General features: G+C 38.5%; 1 protein-coding gene across 1 annotated transcript in view; it reads right to left on the reverse strand.

The window, feature by feature from the left end:
- The window catches only part of dpr13 (defective proboscis extension response 13), a 45,653-nt gene that overhangs the window by 18,068 nt on the left and 9,884 nt on the right, over positions 1 to 17,701 (reverse strand). The window contains exon 2 of the mRNA XM_064686918.1: positions 1,073 to 1,650. Coding sequence (XP_064542988.1) covers positions 1,073 to 1,650 — 578 coding nt within the window. The remainder of the gene's footprint in view (positions 1 to 1,072; positions 1,651 to 17,701) is intronic.

Raw genomic sequence — 17,701 nt, forward strand, 5'->3', positions numbered from 1 at the left:
ACAATTTCGAAGAGCACTCGATAAGCAGGGGGAAAAAAAATGTAATTAATTCTCTGAAATTGTCAGCTTAGCGGGTGGTCCACATAAATATGTGCCATGGTTTCCAATTAGTAAATAAAATGGAATTTGCCATTAGAGGAATTTTTGCTGTTGTCATTAAAGCTAAATAAACTGCGATATATTTGGGAAGTGTTTATAGATAACGATTGGAATTTAATTTGAAGATAGCCTTTACGCTTAAAAGTATTTACTTAAAATGTTTATATTTCTCTTCTAATGTTTATTATTGGATAATTCGGATTTTTATTTATATACAAACTTTAAAAATATAAATATGAAATACGTAACTGCCATAAAATAATAATATAAGTATTACAAAGGGAAATATAAAAAAAAGTAAGAAATATAATAAAAAAGTTGCTTCTTTACTACTTCAAGAAATGACTCCGTATCTCTGTTAACAGTGTTGTATCTTAGATCTATTTCGACCATAATACAAGCACTATTTTGCAGATTTATCGTCGTTAGTTTTTTATTTTATATAGCCACAAGTTCAGTTTTTTTTTCTGTTCAAATCATACCCGCAGCAATATTCTTTTTCAATATTATTTTATTTTTGCTCATGAAGAGGGCTTTGATTTTTCTCGGCATTTTATATAACTTATTTTAAACTCCGTTGGGCCCGCAGCTATGTGGCATGGTGAAAGTTTATAGATTTTCATTTTCATTTAAAACGTCAAGGGGAACTGTGCGCGATCTATTTGCCATTGTGAATGACACTTTGTTAATTTATGCGCCAGGAGGACGCAAGACAAACGTGCGCGGGAAGCGCAGTAAACACAAAGCGGGAGACCAAGTGAAGCTGGCCACAATTCAAACACAGAAGTTGATAAATTGATTTAAAATAAAATATTAAAACAATGGCAGCGAGTGCGGCGAATGAATGTGAATTGCGGTGCACGAATGACTCATTTGTGGGCACAGGTACGAGATACGACAACGTGAACGCGACATGAGACGGAGTAGAGGAGTAGCATGACTATGAGAGAATACAATGGGTATATTTACTTACCACACCCTCGCCAATATGGTGCACGGTGCAGGGTACGTGGGCGGTGGCGCCAATCTGTGTAGTCACCACCGTTGAGTTCTCGGTGCCGAAGTACATGGGCGTGCCAAACACATTATCAGCACCATCGATGCCGTGCGTCGCCTCCAGATGATTCTCGACGGGCTCCGGCCTGTGCACAGGTATCGGATATGGGCCGGCCGTATCTTTGGCCTGAATACGTGAGTGTTGCTGCTGCTGGTGCTGCAGCTGGAGCTGTTCGAGATGCTGTTGCTGCTGGTGTGGCGGCTGTGGCAGGCGCTTGTCATCGATCAAGTTGTTGGAGTCAAAGCTTGTTATGCTGCTGCCCGACGAGGATGAGGATGAGGTGGCGAGCGAGGTGGCGACGGGGAGCTGTGGAGCTGTCAGTGCGGCCGCCGATGCGGCGGCAAAGCTCGAGCCGAGCGCTGGCGACATAATTAAATTTTGATTTATATGCCGCTGTAATTCCTCACTTGGGCTGCTGCTGCTGCCGCTGCTGCCTGATGTCGCGCTGTGCTCTGGCGCCATTGTTGGTGCCTCTTCCGCAGCTGCCATGTAGCCTGTTGAGAGGAAGAGTGGAAGGGTAAGAGAAGCATTTTAAAATGTGTTAATATATGCGCTGTCTGTCGTTGGATAAACAATAACAGCGTGAAGTCAATTAATTTGAATACGCATAAGCATTGCGTATACGTAATATCTTTCATTGGGATTTTCATTAGCAGCGGGTGGGCTTACCACGCCCCTCACCTCACCACACTCACATTCTAATCATTTGCATAAAATGACACAGCTAATTAAGGTGTCCATGCTAAGCAGGATATTATGATGCGTTTTGCCCACCAACCCCTCTTCTCTCTCTCTCTTTCCCCGCCAACGAGCTTTGCTTCTATTTGAACAAAAATCTGCGCATAATTTTATGAAAATTTGTTGTCTTCACAAGCAACAAAACGAAAACAATAACAAAAATGTCAGCCGCGGTCATATGTAAATATCATCTTGTTTATTACACGTATTTCCCCGACAATTGTTGGCACATGTGCTCAAAAAAAAAAAAAGAAAATGTATACAAACAAGTAAATTATGAAAGAATAATACGCATTTTAGAGCAGAACGAAGTTCATTTGCGCTTGCAATTTCATAATATGAAGCTGTTGACAATTTACGTGGAAGCTCAATAAATGTAAATTAAATGGAAAAAAGTCAATTAACAAATGCAACATCATTTATTTTTGTGGAAAATTAAACCGAGTTTTCAATACAAAATATTCGAAAATATTTTTTACTTGTTTTCTTAGAATAGACTTGTGTCATTTAAATATAGGAAATTGCTTATTAACAATTAAATGAAGATTAATAGTTTAATTTAAATATAATTAAGTTGTCTATTACCACCAATTAGAGTTTGAAATATTACGTATACACAGTTACACACAGTTTATTACATTATTCTGACTCAAATGTTACGTAGATTTTCTTTATAATCGATTACGTATACGTCCTGTAATCCACTTAAGTGACATCAATAGTAAAGCACGTAATAAATCAGTATTATATAATTACATAATGCAATTATATTGTAGAAAATAAGAAATATTTTAAATTCAGATCTTAACAAACAGCTCTCCTTTTCACTGCACATGTCTGTCACGAAAGAACGTTTGTTAGGGTATATAAATTAAATAAGCGCGCACTTAGTATTTGTTATTTGCACAAGAGTTGCGACTGGCAAAAAAATGTTCATTTATATAAATATGTGAAAAATAAGATGTATAACACACACGTACACACACATACGCAAACGCACTTGATGTGTCTGTGGTCTGCTTTTAGTTTATATTCCATGTTGATTAAGCTTTTATTGTGGGTGCATATGGGCTCATACTTGGGGCTGGTTGTGCCATTAAAGCAACCACATAACACGTTTCGGCATCGATGCAACTCATTTGCCGTGCGTAATTTGTGTAAACCAAATAATATTTTACAATTAAACATAATTGCGTTGGGCAAACGGATTCGGATTTTGTGTGTGTGTGTTCGGCCTTGATTGGCATTTGCTGTATGTCAATTAAGCCAAAATGTTAAATTTCAAATCTCAATTGCTTTGCATTAATTTGGTCACGCATTTCTAAACCACAATATTCCACAATGAGATTTTATAGTTTTCCTGTGAGAACTATCCCTAAATAAATATTTCCATACCTGCCTTTGTATATTTAGTTAGGCGCGTTGCCAACAAAAGATTAAGTTTGGAATTTGTTTTGCGACTAATGCAAAATTAATTAGTCAAAAGCAAGTTCAACAAAATGTCAGCTCTTGTTAACGTTTGGAATCTCTTCTTAGTTATTTAATTAACACTTTGACAATTTCTCTGATTTTCTATAATTGAGTTAAGCGGCTTACATATATTTCTGGGAGAGATAATTTCGAATTGAATTTAACATTTTAAATGCAGGTTTATTTAACTAACACAATGCATGCAAATTCCATTTGCTTGCGTTTAGTTAGCACAATTGGTTTAACTAATGTCACACATTCAAGTTAAATTAATTTAAAAACTAGCTTTTATTATTGTAGGAATATTTTAATTCATAGAATGATATTTATAGAATGGTATATTGTTTTGCCAAATTCTATTTAGATATTTTTGAAAAGACTCCCGGAAACTAGAAAATTGATTTTCCAGTCCTTTTGTCTCTGGTAGCCCTACGAGAAACGGAGTACATTAAAAGTTAAAAAAAGGACTAAATTCTAAACAGCTCTCTACGTCTTACAGTCCCTGGGATCAACACAGTCATAAGACGGGCGGACACACTGGTCAGGGTAAAAAATGAAAATAATAAATATTTAGCTTTGCGTACAATTGGCTCCACTAAATGAAATGGAATTCCCGATTGAAATATGTTAACCAGTCAAAAAGTTTGATTAAATAGAATAATAAAATATATTATGAACCTTGCGCAAATAATAATTTACACCCATATTTAGCCCTATTTTTCATAGAGCCTTTTGCTATTATGTACACTAGATTTAGTCTGAGAGTGTAAAAGATAACATGAAAATTTTCCAATTAATTTGTCCGAAAATGTTTAGAAAAATAAAATTTATATATATATATATATATGTGGGTTGGGTAAATGCTGTATACCCAAATCCCACTGTGCACAACCAACAGCACAAGAATCCCTAGACAACGAACACGCTAAAAAGCAAAGATGACGGCGAATTCGCAGACGGCGAGTTATCCAAAAACGACGATCAACGAGGACAGTACAAAGCCACGAGGGCAAAGTACTGGACGTCGAGCAGAAGATGTTTGCTCGTTAAGACGAAAAGTTCAACGCTGGACCTGTGTGGTATGAAGGCTGAGAACAAAACGACGAAACGACGATTTACTTTGATTCGAATGCTAATCATCCTAAGCAATACAATTTGTTAAATCAACAATACACTTGTTTATAATAAACTTGTAATAAAAAACCCCACATATATATATGCAGAGCAATTAAAATGACATTGTCATGTTGACAGTGTACACAAGCACATATGCAAACATATAGCATACAAATTGTCAACACACATATATATATATATATATATATAAATCTATAAAGCTGTAGAAAATTGTTGTGCATTCAAAAATCAGCTGGTGCAGCTGCAGCTGATGTTGACACAAAATTGTCAGCACTGCATCAATTGACATCCTATTTGCACGCATAATTCACAGCAATTTGCAGGGCTCGCATTTGAATGCGAGCTGACCCCGCCCCCTTCAGCCCATACCGAAACTATAGCGCATTTGCGGTTCTCTGTGCATTGTTGTGGCTCGACCTTTGCCATAAGCTGGGGCCAAAGAAAACAGTGTAATATGAAGTGCGGAACACACAGATACCAACAAGCACACACACACACACACGCAGCAATCAGCCAACTGCTGTGTGTGAACAATGCGAGGCAAGCTTTATGCCTTCGCCTCTGTCTCTGGTTATGGCCATTGGTTGTGGCCCAGTCGGCAACTTGGCCAAAGAGCATGGTGCATCTTCGTGGCATTTTTGTCACGTTCGCACGTGACTGCTTTCAGAATTTGGCCAACGGTTTTCAGTCGCCAGTCGCCAGTTGCCAGTTGCCGTTTGCTGCTATCCAGTTCGCAGTTTGCAGTTTACAATTCGCAGTCGCAATTCGCATAGTTCTGTTGGGGACAAACTGTGTTATGCACACAGAGAAGGCAACTGTCTGTCGCTGCTTTTCGTTTTTGTTGCAGCATTTGCATCCGCATCAAATCCCATAAAAAAAGTTTGCTTTACTCTAACACTTGGGAGTTTTCATTTTGTTACCAACTGTGTAATCCATTAAAACAGACCGAATTCTTATTCTGTGAGTTTTAGTTTTTTTTTGTACTCTTGCGGCTTGTTTAGCACTAAGTTTTCATATATATGCATATACATATATACTCTGCATCTGTATTTACCAGTGAGTCCATGCAGACATGCTCGTCTCTCTGTTTGTTTCTCTTATATTTAAAGCCATTCTCCTTTTTCTTGTATCAGGCAGCAAATGATTTTGAGTTTGTCGGATCGAGTTACCATATAGGTATCAAAGATTCGTTAGTTTGAAAAGAAAGTTCTTTTATATAATAAAGTTTTTCTAAAATTCCTTGACACTATCAAAATGTTCATTTAGGAACTAAATTACGCTCGTTATATATAAAATAAATCTTACTAGATATCAGCTACTTAATCATATATAATAAAACGGTCGAACCTCACTTTTAATACCAAACATTTTTCAGCTTATTAATACTAAATCCCAAATTAGTTATATTATATCTGATTTTTATCCTGGTACATTTTCTAAATTGCCAAAAAGATTGACTGTAAAACTTCCGTTAAACGTTGTTAACAGCATCTTCTTCTTCTTTTTTTTTTTAATTCAGTTTTAATACCAACAATTTCTATGCTTCTGTATCATGTATAAACTTAATTAAAATTAAACAAAGTCGAAACATACGCGTAAATTTGATTTTGTTGTATTTAATTTTAAACCTCGCAAATTTGTCCTATTGCTTAAAGGAATTTCCGTAATCTTTGCCAAAGACCTTCAACATAGTTCCAGCTTAAAAAATAATATAACTTGCAGGGTATTTAAACTTCGGCAAATAGAAGAAATCAATGATTTCTCTTCTATTTTTTTTGCATTCCTTGGCTGCAGTTGGGCGACTTTGTAATTGAATTTTTCACAACGAGTAGCTGATGCGGCGGCGGCTGCTGCTGCTGATGCTGTTGATGCTGCTGTGGCTCGTTGTGGTTCCTTGTTCTGGATTTACAAGCGCTGCGCATTGTCAACTCAGTGAGGTGCAAGAAAAAGCCAGCAGATGCAGATGCAGCAGCAACAGAAAGCGCCGCAAACATTTTGCGCCAAGACAACAACAATTTGACTTTTCTGCACAACATGCAGCTGCATGTGTGTGTGCGTGTGTGTCTAATATGTGTGTGTGATTATTACCGCTGCGGCATACGCCAAACTTTGCATATGCAAGCAGCCAAGTCCGTATATATTTGTGTGCGTGTGTGTGAGTCTGTCGTGACATTTTAATCAAAAGTTGCGACGTGTTTGTTGTGCTTTCTGCTTACAACAATGATTTGTCATATGTGTGTGTGTGTGGGTGTGCGTGTGGGCTTGCTTATGGTCTGGCAATAATTAAACTTTGCTGCCTGCGCGCAAGTTGCGTATGCGTAATGTGCATAGAATTTAAAATTTTATGCTATTCTATAAAAACGATTTAAATATAAGCTTTTTGTTTAATTTAAAATAAATTGTTATACATATTCCATTAATTAGATTAAATGCCAACAATAGTTTAATAAATAAACCAATTTTTTTTTTGCATATATAATCTTATTATCTATAAAATATTGTTAATAAATTTGTACCTCATTTTTTATAATTATTTTAAGGCAATTTAAAGCTTGGTTCAAATGCAGCTTTAAAAAATGAGCTCAGCTAAACTAGATGCAAAATATAAATAGGGTTCATTATATTGAAAATCATAATAGCCTCTATATAATAAGTTACTGCGTTTGATAGGCATAGCATATATGTATATATGATATATGTACTCGTGTATTCGTATGTGTCATTGTACATTTCCGCTTTGGTCATGTTGCTTTGACTGCCCGCTGACGGCTTTACACGTAATTTATTTGTCGCCGTTAACTAAATTTGTGGTTTGGCTGTAATTTAAAACAGGGCACAAAACAATTGACACGAATAATTTTTGGTGCAATGCATTTGGCCACGCGCGTTACTCAGTTCGGCGAGGCAAACTGAAAAGTTTTAATTAAATGCTTCAAATTTATCAATTAGTTGTGTGTGGGTGTGCGTGTGTGTGAGTGCGGGCCACGCCCACTGCTTGGCCCCGCAGCATTTGGTTTAGAATTTAGGGAAAATTTTGGTTGCCACGCGAAGTGAACATTCGCTTTTGTGGCCCGGAAACACTTGACGCTTGCCGCCAAGTTTTTGAGTACGCGCAGCGGACGGAAAAGCTGTTTTTGTTATTGTTGTTTTTATTGCAAATATTGTTGAAACGAAATGTTTGCATTTGACACTTGGCGGTAATTTTGTGTAAATGCGTCAACTGGCCTCTGGCCATGAACTGGAGGCCAAATAGCATGAGCAATGTGGCAGCATTTAATTGAGGCACGCCCCCAATACGCACCCAAACGCACCACACGTACACAAAATGGCCGCCAGAGCGTTTAACTTTGCGACTGTCATAATTTTTATTGAACGTTAACGTTAAGGGCCAGCACAACAGTGCCAACAGTCAAGCACTGAACAATGGCAACAGCTTTTGGCTCAGTGTAAAATCAGATAAGTGCGTGTGGCGGAAGCTGCAACTAGCGACTATTTACCATTTATTTAACAATAAAGCGTCACCGAGTTGCGCTCTTAACAATCATTAATGGCTGGATGTAGCTGGATGGGCGGGGTTGGCTGGGACAGCTTCACAAAAACTAACAGCTGCCGGGGCCGCCAACACTTGAGCAACGGGCCACTAACTGCGCCTCATAAAAAGGCATTAAGAGTAAAGTAAAGTGCCTATTTAAGTTGAGTCATAAAATTGGCTTTCTATCTGGCAAAATGGCAGCCAACTGAAGGCAGCAGCGGGCCGAGAAGCAGCAGCAGCATCACAACATAGTAGAGAGGCGTAGCCTGCTCGCCAATAGGCCGTTGTTGCTTTTAATTTTATTTATTTTGATTTCAATGCGTGTCTAAGTGCTCAACTTTGGGCATTGCACAATCTGGCAACGCTGCGCAAGCTGGCCACCCGGCAGGAGCTTTCGATGTTAAGCAACATTTTCGCACTTTGTTATTTCTGGACAAATTTTTGCATAGTTCAAATTGTTTTCGAATTGTCTGCAAAAATATTTACACAGTCTGTGAGTGCGCGGAGGGGCTGGTGGGCGGGAGGTATGGGGGCAGTGTTAGTCAACACACTTGAGCCAGCTTCAACTTTTGGTTAATGAGCAGCACTTTTCAGGCATCTAGAAATTTAATTAGTACCTTGAAAATGCTGCAAGCCATATATATGCATTTTTAAACAAAATTGTATTATATATTTTGTTTTTTATTAATTATCTTTTCTTTATTTTCAGGCATTGCTGAATTTAATTGGTTTGCAAATCATGTTAAACAATAAAAATCACAAGCGGTGAGTGAGATAAACATATTATTTAATTTAAGAATTTAAATTTAATTACTACGCCATATTTTTATATGCTGGGAGAGGGTATTAAAAGCAGATGTTAACAAACCCATTGAAGTACAATCGGTATAATATATATGAAGAATTGCTCTAAAGTAAGTTTTGGTTTGGAAATATGTTCTGTGTTTCAACATATCTTGACCAAACTTAGCAATAGCTATGTCCACAATTTTTCTTATATATCTGCAAGCCAGTAACAAGCTGAACTAATATATAAATATGGCTGCTATAGGAACAATCACTTGGAAATTAAGTTTTCGTATGAAAGTTTTTCTATGCCACATATTTTATAAATTTTTGTTTTCAAGAAACTTGTCTTCATTCCCTTTATTCTGACCTGTTTTTAACTTGTGGTTTCATGAAAAGCTAAACTATTCCACGATTTTCTTTACTATTTTCATTCTCTTGCCTTTCATTCAAAAAGTCAGTTTGTGTATTTCATAAGAATGTTTACTTTATATAAAAATAAATAAATCTTGGAATTGTGCTTTATGCTGCTTTGTAAATGCTCGCACAAAAACTATTCATAACAACTGGAATTCGCAAATTTCTTTATTAAAACCCTTCTATTAACCGCACCTGGATACTCTGTAGTGGCGCACAATTCTGTCGAATATCTTCTCCACATTTCCCGAATTTAACTGAAGTCAACCTATTTATTTATTTATTTTGATTTATATACATACATTTTTTTCTGCCATTCGCGATTCATCACTCAAATTCTATTTTTGTAACTTTCGGAGCTGTCGTCAGTAAGTATCAAATTCTGATTTTTATGCCACTTCATCAAATGAGGCATCAACATTCGCTTTTTTGTCAATAAATGACGCCTCAGCGATGGGGCTTAATTGTCGGGGGCGACATTGTCAGCGTCTTCTTTTATATTTACCAAGAGAGAGAGAGGGGAGAGGAGAGATTCAGACTTATATTTAGAACGTGTATACTCAAACAAAATAAGCAAATGCCAGACGAAACAGCTTGACTATGTAATGTGCTCGTAAGAGAGCAATTGACGTTAGCTGGAAGTGGCACTTAGGCAATAGATTAATCTGCGAAATGGAAAATCAACAAAATTTTCCAAACAAAAATATCTGCAGCAGCTTGGAAAGCACAGGCAAGCTTTGGATATGTCAAACAAATCTCGCTTTAAGCAGCTTTTAAGCATGTAAAGCTTTAAGTAATGTACTTTGCAGAGAGCTTTTAGTAGCTTTCCAGCAAGCAAACCTGTACGCTTGCCTCACTTTACCCAATAACTTGTTTAACGAGCTTTTAGCTGCCTTTAAGCAAGTAAAGCTTTAAGCAATGTACTTTGCAGAAAGCAAATATTTTCAATGAATGCGACATTTTTAAAATTCCAAATTCAATTTTGATTGCAAACTTATTTAAGATGTTTTATGGACTGCCTTTGCAGTATGCAGTATGATGTGCCAAGGCAGAGCTGGGCTAAGAAAAAAAATGAAAGTATGCGCAACATTAATAAATTATGCGAAGCAAAATAAATAAGGTACAAATATGCTACTACGAGTTTTATATCTGTAAAGCCGTTGAGCTGTGCACAGCGTGTTTGTGTGTGTGTGTGTGTGTGTGTGTGAAATCAGACGGAAAAGTCAGCAAAATGCGCAAAATATAAAGAGCATAAGTTAAGTGCGTCATGTGGCAAGTGGCATGAGCGAATCTCTGCGTGTGACTGTGCAGGCGGTGGCATGTGAATACCGCCAGCCTGTTTCTGAGCTGTTTGGGCCTGAGCCGTGCGCCTAATGAAGATTTATACCTTCAATGGCTCAAACACACACACACATACACAACACACACGTCGGGGGCATTTGGCAATGCGTTTGGATTTGGGCCAAATTGCAAGCACGTGCAAATTAGAATACGATTACGAATAGCAAGTGAATACAGCCAGTGTATGCTTGACTAAGCACTTTGAATAGTCGACCTCGGGGCCAAAAAGGGCACCAACGGCAACGACTTCAATAAATGTTTAGTATCTGTCCGTCAAAATGCGAACTGTGGCAACTGTGGGAGCGTAGACTACGACCAAAGATCCGGCCAGTCCTTCAGTACATAAAATTAAATTGTCAACTTCCGTAATGCGACGCATAAACACACGCACACACACACAAGCTGAGACAACGCAGAGACGCAGGCGCACATGGACAGAAAGGCGAAGATGGAGACGGAGACGAAGGCGGGAGACTTGGGCAAACGCTGACCAAAGTGGCCCACAGCATCAAAGTCAAAATATTATTAAAAGCAAAATAAAGCAAAAACAACAACAGCAACAAAAATAAAAATAATAAAGTTGACAACAAGCAGAGGAGTCGGGTGTCCCACAATCTGGCAAAGGAATTTTCTTCTTCTTCTTCTTATTCTTATTTTTTATTCGGGCAGTCCACTTAATTTGAGCCCAGCTCCCAGACACACTTGACACAGAGGCGACGTCGCGTCGCAGTCGATATCAAATGCTGCGCAGGATGTGGCAAATTTGGTGGCTCTTCTTTGGGGATTCGAAACGTAATCAAAGTCAAACAGTTGTTGTCTAGGGAATAGTAAGCTCGCGTATACCCTAAACCAGCGAAAAAGTGTATTTGAATTGAGTAGGACATACTTTTAGAGTGTAGGGTATTAGGAGTTCCATGTTAATTACTTTTTTAATTGCCTTAATTATCTGTCAAGTATTCTTGGGTATCCGGAGTGGTATATCACTTAAATCAATTCATGTAAAGTCCCTTTCCAAAAGCTACTCTTTTTATCACAGTTGACATGACAGTGAAAGCCCCAAGGTGTAGGGTATCTCGACTGTGCTAAATCGCAAGTATCTGGCATTCAAAGTTATTTTCTAATCGCCTTTTCCGTTCTCAAGTATTTTCTGTTAAATAAATTTGCCTTGACTGAAATGGCCTGGGGGTGCAAACTTTAGAGTAGGCCCTTATTTTATAGCCGTGACCATTTCCTTCTAATAAATTTGCCATTGACAACAAAAGCGCGAAAGTGTAACGCGTTAAAAATAGCTACATCGCCACTTTACAAGATGAAAAGTCCTGCTCAACAGTTCTCTTAAATTCCTATTTAAATTTAGAGCATGTAGGGTATTAAGGTAGATATATGCATATTATGAAGACTTTTCACTTCAGGCTGTTTTGAGTTGAAAACTCGAGAGCATCTAGAGCTGGCTTCTCTTATATCTTTTTTATTTTTCAATGTTTTTATTTGGTAAATAATGTTGCCTGGATACCTCTGCTTGAGTTAAGGGTATTTGAACTTTGCTTTTTCGAAACATTCTTAAGACAAAATCAAAGCATGTACAAGTTTTGGCGCAAAAGTAAACTGTTAAAAGGTAGGGTACATGGACTTCGTTGTTGCCTACCAAAGCGCACAATGTATATCTTTGCCATGGCCGAAGCCCATATTACGTTTAATGTCCTTGACGTCACCTATTTAAGTTCAATTTATTTGCGGCCGAAAGGACAGCTAAACGAGTGCCATTGATCGATTCCCAAGCCCATTTTCCATTTCCCATTGCCTCGCCCTCTGCAGCTGCTTCGTCTTCCGTCGCTGACCATTTCCACTGGCCATTTCCATTCGCAGTTCGCATTTGAAATGAGTCGCCGAGCGTTGAGATTGGGTAAATCTCGTCCTGGCTTTTATGTTGTTGCTTCTTAACAGTTTCATGCGGCAACGTGAACTGTCACATTTTGTATTAGGGCATGGTCAGGGGGACGAGGGGGACAGACACAGGTCTGACAGTGTTGGCCTTTATCCGTTTTATGCCGTTGACATTTCCACACTCTAAGCCCAAATAGCAATTGGCTTTGGCAGCAGTCGAAAGTCTACAAAACTCTGGTAATTTTTGGTTTAATTTTTTTTTTTCTCTTTTAATTTTTTGTTGACTTGCGGACGGACGATAAAACCAAACGCACAAAACAAATCAAATTGCGGTTTATATTTTAAGTGTATTTTGGCAAATTTTCCGAGCTTTTCTTGTTGTTGCTGTACATTCAATTAGGCAAGGGTCGAGCTTAAAAGGAGCGTGTTCACAGATCTGAATTTTCGACTTGGAATGCCGCCTGGCAACCGCAGTTGGACTTCAGTCGAGGTGTTGCCTGGCAGCGCAGCTTGTGCTGTGCCCAGACCGCAATTGTTTGGCCTGATTCAAGAATTTTCTGCCACAAATTTGCAGCTGCAGCAGAAAATATGCAAGGAAATTGAAGGCAGGAGTGCTCGTCCGCGAGATGCCCTTTACAACATATATCCGAGAAGCCTCATAAAACTTATATATATTTTATTTATTTTTCGATCAGTTTTAAATTTGGGAAAGTTTTAAATTAAGGAGAATTTGTGAATGGTTCTCTATTAATATTATTAATATCCTTGTCTCAAATAAAACTATGAAAACCTGGACCAAAAACTGAATATTTACCGGTTAAAAAAGAGATGCCTCCTTCTACCCAATAATTTTCCTATATATATATATATATATAAAATGTGTGAAAGATGTCTTCTTCGGCCTATTGCAGCTCTTAACACAACTCCAATATACCCTATTTTCAAAGTGCAATGCTTATAACTTGGTATGAATATTAGCAAATAAAGGCTGGGATGGAATAGTGGCAGACAGCTAGCAAATTGAATGCAAGTGTTTGCCTAAGCACGATTACATTTTGTGGCTAATAAAAATGGTAAATCGTATTTCGAGCGTTATGTGCCAAAAATGGTATAAAATTTTTGCTTGATTGGCAGTTCAATCTAAACAGGAAGCTGGGCCTGCGCTCAGAGCTAACACCTGATGGCAAACAACCAGCAACAACTGGCAGCAGGAAACAGGCCACAGCAGAGAATGTTTCCAAAAAAAAAAAAAGTAACATTCAATACTTTTTGCACGCGCACATTGCGTATACGTAATTTAAGTTCGTCCTCGCTGCGAAATTCAGTAGCAAAAGTTTTGCTGCCACATGCAACAACTGCAGCGTGTCACGTTTTAAGCTCTATCTCTCTCTTCTCTCTCGCTCACTCTCTCAGTCTGTTGTGTTTGCTTTGTACTTATTATCTAAACAAATTGACATTAATTTGCAGCACAAACAGCAACTGGCGCCGCGCAACACTTTGCATGATTTCCGGCCATTAAGTTTTCTGGCCAACAAACTAATGTTACAATTGAGCTGCAGTTGCCAGTCCAGGCCCGTGGCTTTCGTGTTTCGAAAACATTTTGCTCAAAAGCTGTGCCCCCTTTGTAGACAAGTTAATTGCGTCAGTTTCCGTTGCACTAATCAATTTGGCATATGCGCAACTTCTTTACATGTGCATTAAAAGTTGCCACTGTGAAAGAGTGTGTGCCCGTGTGTGCCTGTATGTGTTGTGTGTGTACTGCATATTTGGCTAGTCGCCTGTGGTCAGGTCAGAGTCACATGTTCAGCTCGCAGTCAATCTTTCAGAGAGAAACTCATCAGTCAGTGCGCCCGGGGTGTCTGATTCGACTGCCAAAACAAACATTTCCATTGTGCAAATATTCGCAGTTCCCTGTTTGAACAGTGCAGCGACAGGAGCAGGGTATGCGAGGGGAGGGAAGGGTTGGCCAGCTACTGACTTCATGGAAATTTGTTTGTTGTGACATGTTGTAACTGGAGTCTGTCACACAATTAGATAAAACTCTTGGGCTTCCACATTCATTAAGTCCAGGTTTTAGTACAAGCCTTGGACTACGATATTAGATAGCTAAAATAAATGGGATTTATTATCAACCATAGCTATCTTCACTATTCCTCTAACATATCTAAAAGCTGTATCAAATAGTCCTCGTATTTAAGCAGATATAAGACTTATCTCTATAAGAGTATTTAGTCTTAGTGATACTTCTTTTCGTTCTGTTTATTTCACTTGTTTTTTTACTGTGACAGATTTTCTCCAGTCTCATAAAATTGAAATTTCAGTCTTAAGCCTCAGCACAAAACCATTCCAAAGTAGTCACGACTATTTTGGCAAGTATTTATTGTTATTAGCAAAGTGGACTGTCATAGATTTATTGATTTGCCGCCTTCATTATGAATTATGATAATTAAGCCACAAAACGGCTAATGAAGGCCTGTCAGAAAATGCCTAAAAGTAATTTATACGCTTCGATGCACACACAAAACAATTTTCGATCAATAAATCTGGTTATACGACAGATCCCAATCATATCAGAGAAAGAGGGAGAGAGACGGAGCTGGGATTTTCCAAGTCTTGTCTGGCAGCCTCTAGCTTTCCCCTAGAGCATATGGCTTGGGGCAGATTGGGGGCTGGCCATTAGCTGAGTTAAGTAACAAACTTTTCCACTTTTGACTTTCTAACTGCAGCAAACACACAACACAACCAAACAAACACACAAACACACACTCAGACACAAGGCTGCAGCATTGCGAATTAAATTCTATTTGGAAATTTACTTGCTTGCAATTCTATTTGCGTCGCAGGTGCCACGCCCACGCTAGAGCTAACGCCTCCATAGATGCTCGGAGTAATACGCCCGAGGATGTTTGTGTACGGCAGCGCGCAAATATATGAAAAGCATGCCAGCCTAGGCAGGGAAAAGAAGACCACATCTAAGCATTATGTTTGCTATACCCTGTACTCAAAAATAGGCAAATGAGGGTATGACATGCTAGTGTGAGGGCATGTGACAGCTGATGAAGGCATTTAAATTGTTATTTATTGATTACTTTCTTAATCAAATTTTTCAGGCTTACTTAACGAACTCAAAAGCCACAAGAGGTAAAGCTATCACATATAATGTTCAGGCTCTCATCAGCTAAAATTGCACGAAATTTACTCGAAATTTGATATAGCTAACGGAAAATACCCTAAATTTACTAAAATTAAGAAAAGAAAAAAGAGTTTAAGGCAAAGAAATAGCATTTCCTTTGGTAAAAGTTTATCTAAGCCCATCACCAAAATATATAATTGCTTTTAGGTCTTACTACAACAGCCTGCAGGGTATTTCATAGTCGTTGACACTCTATATGAACGTTCATAAACATTTTTTTCGCGGTATGCGAACAAATCTGCGACCGAGGCAGGAAATATTCAATCTATGCGGCAAGCGCGTGTAAGGAAAGCAAAAATACAAACACACACACACAGACAGACAGGCGCACACACAGTCACACACAAACGCACACAAACACACACATACACTGACACACACACTCAGTTACCTCATTGTTAAAGCAAAGTCAAGTGAATAAATGCAAATGAATGAGGATTTCGCGCGAGTACTCGAAACTGAGGCATTGCCTTTTGCTACGGGTTTGCGGCTTGCGTGTTTGCCTTATGCGTTGTCTGCTGCTGTTGTCAACCCCCCCCCCCCCCCTCACTCTCCCATTGTAACCCCCCCCCCTTAACTATACATGCTCGCTTACAGTATCTAATGGCAAAATTTGTTGTCGCAATCGCAGTCGCAGTCTTTGCTGTCATCATCATATTCTTCTCTCTGGCGCTGTTCTCCTCTTGTCTTTTTGCTCTGGCAAGTTATATTTTTTTTTTGCGACGAAACAGCCCCCCTTCCCCCTCCCCCAGCCGACGAACACCACACGGACCCTTTTGGCTTTTGTTGACAGTATCATTAGGCATTGCTGTAGCTGTAGCTGTAGCCGTTGCTGTTGCTGCTGGCGCTGTGTTAACCGTTATCATTTGTTGTCCTTGAGTTGCGCTCAAATCTTTTGTGAGCGCAACTGAAATCGCGTAAATTTCTGGCCAACTCACCTCCCCCGCCCACAAAAGATTAAAGGCAACAAATAACAAGCCGGGCCAAAGAAATTCGCTTGCTCTTGTTCTACTTGTTATGGTTCTTTAATTTTTTCCTTCATTTTTGTTTGACTGTTCGTTTTCTTTTTTATTATACCCTGTACACATTAAAATTGCGTGGCAAGGATATCATAAAGTGGTGCAAATCTATGTGACACAGAGGACACATCTCTGAACCCATAAAGTAAACACATATACTCTTGATCTGCTTGGCACGCGTATTCATGTCCTTCTGACTGTTGTAATATGTCACTCTATAATCAAAAATTAAAGCTACACATTAAAATATCGTCGCTCTATGCTAGTTTCAAAAGCTTTAATAAGGTCCAGAGATGAGATATAATAAAATATAAATAAAAACGATATTTTAGTTAATTTATTGATTATTATTATAATAATGATCTGGCTTACACCTTTGCGCTCTTTCTCTCTCTCCCTCTTTCTCTTTCCTTCTCGCTCCCTCTCTTTCTGCCACTTGCATTCACCTTGCCATTAAAGCTTACTCACATCACATGCTAGCCCTTTACCTGTTAATTATCGCCTTTCTATGCGATTTTCAGTATTTCAAAAACATTTAGAATTTCGATGCTGTGGGCAAGTTTACTTTACTTCGATTCCTTTTACTCTTATAATTGATAGGTTGTCTTATTGCTTGATCTCTCAAAAGGTCATGTTTTGAAGTTCATAATGTTTAAATATTCAAACCAATTTAGAGGGCATCTTCTAGACGAGCACTCTTAATTAAAGCACTCTATTTTGATTTCATTTTGCTTCGCTGGCAGACGGTTAAATTTATCTGCATTTTATACATTATATATTGTATATTATGCATGTATATGTTTATAATTTGTGGTTTTTCTTTTTTATTTTCGCTGAAATTTAAGCAGCCAGCCATAAATTACACTTGTTGGGCACTTGCCACACTCGACTTTCCATTTTTCACTCCACATTTTCCTCCCGCCACTTTCCACTTGCCACTTTCCACTTGCCACTTTCCACTTGCCACTTTCACTGGGCGCGCACACACTGAAAACATTTGCATACTTCGGGGCGCCACAAAGAGAGAC

This window comes from Drosophila montana, unplaced genomic scaffold, assembly GCF_035044405.1.
Source record: "Drosophila montana isolate Dmon_TW-CO22-7 unplaced genomic scaffold, ASM3504440v1 contig_3200_1, whole genome shotgun sequence".
In the NCBI taxonomy this organism is placed as follows: Eukaryota; Metazoa; Arthropoda; class Insecta; order Diptera; family Drosophilidae; genus Drosophila; species Drosophila montana.